Source organism: Sardina pilchardus, chromosome 10 (genome assembly GCF_963854185.1).
Source record: "Sardina pilchardus chromosome 10, fSarPil1.1, whole genome shotgun sequence".
NCBI classification, from domain to species: domain Eukaryota; kingdom Metazoa; phylum Chordata; class Actinopteri; order Clupeiformes; family Clupeidae; genus Sardina; species Sardina pilchardus.
The window spans coordinates 25,165,701-25,173,200 of record NC_085003.1 but is presented as its reverse complement, the minus strand read 5'-3'; the positions used below and the strand labels follow the sequence as shown (position 1 = coordinate 25,173,200).

The following is a 7,500-nucleotide window of genomic DNA, read 5'->3' as shown; positions in this document are numbered from 1 at the left end:
ACACACAGCTGAGGGACATCTTGGTTCTGTGACCAAAAACATTCCCATAAGATTCTCTGTCTCACCAAAGCTACTCTACATACACCACTCTATCTCGTTATCTCTACACTATCTCTCGCTATCTCTACACTATCTCTATGTTATCTCTACACTATCTCTACGCTATCTCTCGTAATCTCTACGCTATCTCTACACTATCTCTCCTCCCTTCGGTGCTACTCTACTGTTCATTCACTTTCTCACTCTCTTCCCTTAACGCTCACTGATACTCCACTGCTGTTCACTCATCTGTTGGCATCACACGTTATCTTCTTTCCTGGGGCTGAAGAGGAACTTCTCTCCATCTATCTCTCTCTCTCTCTCCGTAACACGCTTGTTGCCCTTGAGCTTCAGTCATAGTTGATGTGAGATCTGCTCTCTTGATGCACACAAGACGAGAGACGTCAGCTTTCTCTTACTCACCACACTTTTTTTTCTCTCTCTCTGTCTATCATTCCATCTCGTCTATCAATCACTCTCTCTCTCACTCCTCCTCTCCTGTTTCTTGCTTTTGAGTGCCAGCACACCACCAGCAGTAGCATCGTGATTTGCACTGCATCTTGGTGCTGAACAGGAACTCTCTCTCTCTCTCTCTCTTTCTCTCTCTCTCACACCTGTTTGTTTTCCTTTAGCACCAGGTGTAGTGTTGAGATCTGCTTTCTCTTGGTGCTCAGGAGGGATTTCATATTTTTTATTTACCTCCACCCTTCTTCTCTGTCTATCCTTCACTCTTTTGTTCTCTCTCTTCCTCTCTTCCCCCCTTCTCACCTGTCTGTAGAGGTAGAGCAGCACCTGTCATAGCATTGAGTTCTACACACTCTTGGTAGTGTGGAGACTAATTTACTCTCTCTCTCTCTCTCTCTCTCTCTTGTTGCTGTTTTTTTTATTTTGCTTGCTTTTTTGTTTTTGTTCATTTTGTGTGTGTGTGTTGGAGGGTGGGGGAGGGATTGAAGTTTTTAAGTGGGTTGTTTTTATTTGTTGATTTCCATTTCTTTTGACTGCTAATAAAAGAAAGTAAAAGTCTCTCTCTCTCTCTCTCTCTCTCTCTCTCTCTCTGCTCACCTGTTTGTTGGCCTTGAGCACCAGGCGCAGGGTGGCGATCTGCTCCCTCTTGGTGCTGAGGAGGGACTTGAGCTTGAGCAGCTCCTCCATGCAGGCCTCCTTGTCCTTGTCCATGACGGGGGCCAGTTCGCGCGCGGCGGCCCGCTGGCGGGACAGCAGCAGGGAGCGGTCCACGGCCCTCTGCAGGTGCTTGATCTGGTCGCGGATGATGGCGTTCAGGTTGTAGATGTTCATCGGCTCCTTCCTCAGGTCCCCGCCGCCGCTCGAGACGCTCGAGATGCTGTCCGGCACGGGCGACAGGCACGGGGAGAAACCGGCGTTGACCGGCGACGCGGAGCCCTGGGTGGAGCGGCTGGGGCTGCCCTGACCGCCCTGACCGCCCTGACCGCCCTGACCACCCTGCCCTCCCTCCACACCACCGCTGCCACCGCCGCTGCCCGCTGACGATGAGCCTGGCGGGGGCTCTTTGGAGGGCGACTCCTGGGGGCTCCTGGGGGTGTCGGAGGAGGAGGTGGACCCGGCGGCCAGTCGGCGGGCCAGGCGCGGGGAGAGCAGGGCGCGCGGGTCCTCGGGCCCCTTGAGGCTGCCGCTGCGCGTGACGCGGCTCTGCCGGTAGTAGTCCAGCATGACGCGGTTGGGCGTCTCGTTGTTGCACAGGCACACGTGGTGGTAGAGCTGCGCCAGCTCCTCGCTGAACGTGGCCAGCTCGTCCTGCGCCGCCGTCATCATGCTGTGGCTCTCGCTGGCCAGTCCCGAGAGGCCGCGCAGGTCCGCCTCCAGCGCGCCCACCCGCTCGCGGCCCTCCAGGCACTCGCGCTCCAGCCGGCCCACCTGCTCGGCGAGCGCGCGCACCTTGCCCTCGCTGCGGCTCCGCTCCTCCGACTGGCCCTCCACCGCCTGGTTGTGCTTCTCCTTCAGCGTCTTGAGCTCGGCCTTCAGGTCGATGACCTCGGTGACCGCCACGCGGTACTTGCCCTCCAGCACCTCGAAGCCGTGGAGCTCGGCGTCGTTGTCGTCCGGGACGTTGCAGCAGCCGTTGGTGGCGACGGCGTTTCGGGCGACGGCGGCGTTGTCCTCCTCCGCGTCGCGGTCGCCGTCCTTCTCGGTCTCGTCGGCGTCGAAGCGCTTGTTGCCGCAGAGGCGGTGCATGGTGCTGAGGCGCTCGTTGAGCCGGTGGACGCGGCGGTGCTGCTCGGTCAGGGCGCCCTGCGTGTGCTGCAGCTGCGTCTGCGACTCCTGCAGCGTCACCAGCAGGGACGCCTTCTCACGCTCCACCTAGAGGACGGGAGGACAGACTGCTGGGTCAGGACACGACAAAGTGAAGACATTCAAATTCAAACATCCTCACTGTTTTAGTTCAAAGTAAAAACCTCTGGCAATACAACTTAATCAGATATATCTGGAGATACAACCTAATATCTGGTACTTTGTACTTTGTATTAGAAATTGCAATATAACATTGCTCTGAAGTGTTCACCTACAAAGAGAGTGCAAGTTCTGATTTGCTGCTACAGCAATGTGAGGATTTGCACAATAAACTAACACCAAAACACTGAGTAAAGGCGAAACTCCAAAGGACATGTTTGAGTTGTCTACACTAAGAACATTTTATATTGATATATTAGAATATACTCTATACAATTCTACTGTATGGTGTGTGTTGCTAAGCATACGACTGCTGTCACACACATTCCCCTTTGCTCCCTGCCACTGGTGTCGGTGTGTCATTGTGGTATCGATGTGAAGGCGATGAGAGAGGGCACAGGTGGGTGTAATGTTTCGCCAGCGTTGCTTGTCGCATATTAGGACGGGATGGCATGGCCCTGGTTCCGGTAATTGATCTCGAGCGCTTGTGAATTGCTTTGTGATCAGCGTTGGTCCTGGAGGCGTCAGCCATCTTCAAACGTCCGCGCTGAGGCGGTGAAACCGCATCGATTCCTTCCTGGAGGAGGCCCAGCTACACAACACAGGGCGGCCAAGGGGGAAGAAGTATGGCCCTAGCAGTGACAAGTGTTGACATGATGAGGTGTGTGTGTGTGTGTGTGTGTGTGTGTGTGTGTGTGTGTGTGTGTGTGTGTGTGTGAGAGTGTGTGTGTGTGTGAGGTGTGGGCGTTGAATGATTTTTCCAGATTTCACCCTTAGCCCTCCCAAGATTATTCATTCTGAAAGGCATCCTAGACCGCATTGATGGTGATAATATGGGAATATGGGAAATTAAAATGTGGCTAAAGATTTATTTCAAGCAAAAGTGCAATCACACATTTTTAGATGGCACACCAGTGCTGGAAGGAAACCGAGAGACCTTTAGTTAAGAAGTGTGAGCTTATTCACTACACTGTGTGTGTATACGTGAGTTTCTTTGGCTTAGTGTTGAATTTGCATTACAAAAAGTCAAATTCCAATAGCAACTTATCCAATTGTAGGCCTATTCTAAATAAGTGGGCCGGTAGAACAGAACGCATTGTCTCATACAAAGCCACACATTTACCCTTCTACAGTCACATGCTGCGTCAAGCTTTCATGACAGCAACACAAAGGAAAGAATAGAAATTGAAATCCAATAGACCATTGATCTGTGTTGGTGTGTGCATGTGTGTGTGTGTGTGTCCTGTAGCCTACACACAGATGAATATATTCCCTCCGTAGCTGTTACACATTCCATTACTCCTGGGCAATACTATAACTGCAGTATGAAGTGGAAGCTCCATGGGGTTCCACTGCATTAAGCCCCCTAATGACTGCTGAGTTCCACCGCAGCGAACGAGCCCTCACTCTCCAGCTCTAGTGGTGCAATGGTGAGGCAAAGACGCTTAGTGGGAGGCAGGATTGAGAGATGTGTGAGACTTATCAGTGCAAACAGAGAGTGGGAGACTCAATGAGCACGTGCAGTGAGACTGGGCAGGCTTGCTGTGTACAGTAACTGATGCTCTCAGGGAGACCACGGATCTACTCAAGACTCGAATGCAAGAGCCAGATAGACATACTGTACTTAATGTTGAGATGGTAATTATGGGTTTTTTCCATTGCACGGTATCAGATCAACTCAACTCGACTCGACTCTACTCGATTTTGGTACCAGGTGTTCGTTTTCCACTGCAACAAAGTACTTCCATAAGCTAGCTGATTGTCATAGCAACGCTGAAGAAACATTAACTTCAACATTTGGTATCACCTCAGCTCGCTTGGAAGCCCCATTAGATAATTAGTGGCCCTCTCCCCACGTGATGATTGTGGGGAGTGAGAGAGATATATGAACAGAAGATCCAAGGGTGTTTGGATATTCACTATTAAGTCGCCTACCTTGACTCACATATGAACTTTAGTGACATCCCATTCTTAATCAATAAGGTTTAATATGATGTCGCTCCACTCTTTGCAGCTATAACAGCTTCAACTCTTCTGGGAAGGCTCTCCACAAGGTTTAGGAGTGTTATTGTGGGATTTTTTGACCATTCTTCCAGAAGCACATTTACGAGGTCACACACTGACGTTGGACGAGGCTCCCAGTCTCCGCTCTGATTCATCCCAATGGTGTTCTATTGGGTTGAGGTCAGAACTCAAGTTCAGGCAAGTTCATCCACACCAAACTCTGTCATCCATGTCTTTATAGACTTTGCTTTGTGCACCAGTGCACAGTCATGAAAAAAAAAAAAACATAAGCACACTCCTAAACCTTGTGGAAAGCCTCCCAGAAGAGTTAAAGTTGTTATAGCTGCAAAGAGAGGACCAAACTACACCATATGGATTAAGAATGGGATGTCACTTACAGTAAGTTCATATGCGAGTCAAGGCAAGTGACTCAACACTTTAGGCAATATAGTGTATATGTCGTATAGCCAGCTAGATGTACAGCACTGTACGCCTATGTTATATGAAGTTATGATCATGTTCTATAAAGTAACCAACAAATATATAATATATAATTAGCTTATTTAAATAATTGATAATACTGTAATAGTCTGCATTATCCCACTCATTATCTTCGTCACAGTCCTTATTTCCACCAGTGCTGTAACAGTGTTATTCCAGGCAACTAGGCTAGAGTTTCTCTCTCTGCTCTGTCTGTGTCAGACGTGCTATTTCTGTTACCTGCCCTGGAGTAAAATCCCCACACACGTGCACATACTCACATGCTCAAAACACACACATACACATACACACACACACACACACACACACACACACACACACACACACACACACACACACACACACACACACACACACACACACACACACACACACACACACACACAAACACACATGCTCAAAACTCACACACACGCACACACTCAAAACACACACACACACACACACATGCATCCATGTGTGCACACACAGTGTTTTTTGTTTATTTTTCTAAAGTGACTAATCACAGTAAATGTTTCTGACAACACTCTCTCAGAGGAAAACTGGGGCCAAGCTACACAAACACTCATGTAAACACATTAAGAGTGTCTGTTTGTAAATGAGTGTTTTCTGCACTGTGCTGTAACACCACCATTTGAAGTGATAACCCAGCACAGGCATAGTTTAACCCTGTGGGTCAGATAACAGATGGTTTTATACCTGACCAAGACCTGAGTGGTCGACACGTTGTCCTTTGCCATTAATTCGGGAGCATGTAAGACAGTGTGCGGATATTTTTCCTTTGACTCAGATAATAGAGAAACAGAGTAAATCTGACTAAAATCTGATTAGACACTCTGATTAGATGGACGAGGTTGTTGCTATGCGAAAGCAGAGGCCTGGCCATGGTAGCTGCCCCCAGTGACTTGACATCTGGCTTATGTGTCTTTAGTTTCTCAGCGCCAGCAGTCGCTCAATGTGCTGACACAGCCTTCGGCACTGAGGGCTGATGAATTCATTTGGTGTGTGTGTGTGTGTGTGTGTGTGTGTGTGTGTTTGTGTGTTAGTGTGTATGTGTGTGAGTCTTTGAGTTTGTTTGTGTCTATGCGAGTGTATATGTGTGTGTGTGTGTGTGTGTGTGTCTGTGTGTGTGTGTGCGTGCACATGTGCATGCGTGTGTGAGTGTCTGTGTGCATGAGAGTGTGTGTGAGACTTTGTGTGTGTGTGCACAGAGACTAGTGGAACCCACAGCCCTCGGGAAGGATGAACAGATGTGGAGACCAGGAGCAGAAAAGGACATACTCACCAGTCACCTCACCAGAGAAGGATACACACTCACCAGTCACCTCACCAGAGAAGGACACTCACCAGTCACCTCACCAGAGAAGGATACACACTCACCAGTCACCTCACCAGAAAAGGACACACTCACCAGTCACCTCACCGGAGAAGGATACACACTCACCAGTCACCTCACCAGAGAAGGACACTCACCAGTCACCTCACCAGAGAAGGATACACACTCACCAGTCACCTCACCAGAGAAGGACACACTCACCAGTCACCTCACCAGAGAAGGACACACACTAAAGGATGGCTAACAGTTACTGTAGGGATCCTCCATAATGTAATGGATGGCTAACAGCTACCGTAGGCCTAGTCCGCAATTTAAAAGATGGGTTAACAACTACTTTAGGTTTAGTTTGTAATGTAAATGATGGTTAACCGCAGATTAATAGGGAAGAGAACACCTCTTTTCTAAACTAGCATGTGGTAAGCTATTTCATTTACACCCAACGGTGTTACACTGATGAAAACTAACAACAGCACTGCCATGCTTTATGCATGTTTTTGTTTTGGCATGAATGTGCTGTGCTTGTCTATCCTTGACCTTTTTGACACTTTATTTGGCAGAGCGAGTGGCATGACTTGATTATGTTGTTTGGAAACACATTATGCATACTGAAAATCCACAAAAACCTTCTTCGTAAGCAAAACTATCCCTTCATAAAATTGAGCTTAACTTGACTTTTAGGAGATATATAAATAAATATGTGTGTGTGTGTGTGTGTGTGTGTGTGTGTGTGTGTGTGTGTCTGTGTGTGTCTGTGTGTGTCTGTGAGTTTGTTTGTGTCATTTTTATATATAAACAAAAAGAGTTTAACTTGACTTTTAGGAGATATATAAAGTACTCCGTAAAACGCTTAAAAAGCTGACACAGCTGACACCGCATTCTGGGCTGTTGTTTTGAGTGCAACTGTGGCAACTGCTCAACAAAACCCACTGCTACGGTCCACTACACAAACAGCCTTGACCTTTAGCCTGGTTCAGCGAGGTGGGGAATGACTGACCTGAATGAGCTGCTGTTTGAGCTTCTGCAGCTCCGAGAGGTTGAGCTCGCTGAACAGATCAGCCACTGGGGGCAGCACCGCGCCATCCACCCCCTTCCTCCCCGTGCCGCCACCGCGGTGCCCGCCGAACTCCGCCGTGCCGTTGGTCGTCGTCGCCTTGGCGCCGAGGTGATGCCCGTTGCAGCGGCCCAGGTCCTCC

At 48.9% G+C, this 7,500-nt stretch overlaps 1 protein-coding gene across 1 annotated transcript in view; it reads right to left on the bottom strand.

The window, feature by feature from the left end:
- bicd1a (bicaudal D homolog 1a) overlaps positions 1 to 7,500 on the bottom strand; it is a 58,370-nt gene that overhangs the window by 10,155 nt on the left and 40,715 nt on the right. Inside the window, exons 4-5 of the mRNA XM_062547096.1 lie at positions 7,302 to 7,500; positions 1,102 to 2,376 (exon numbers count right to left, since the gene is read on the bottom strand). The exon at positions 7,302 to 7,500 is cut by the window's right edge and continues 365 nt beyond it. Coding sequence (XP_062403080.1) covers positions 1,102 to 2,376; positions 7,302 to 7,500 — 1,474 coding nt within the window. The remainder of the gene's footprint in view (positions 1 to 1,101; positions 2,377 to 7,301) is intronic.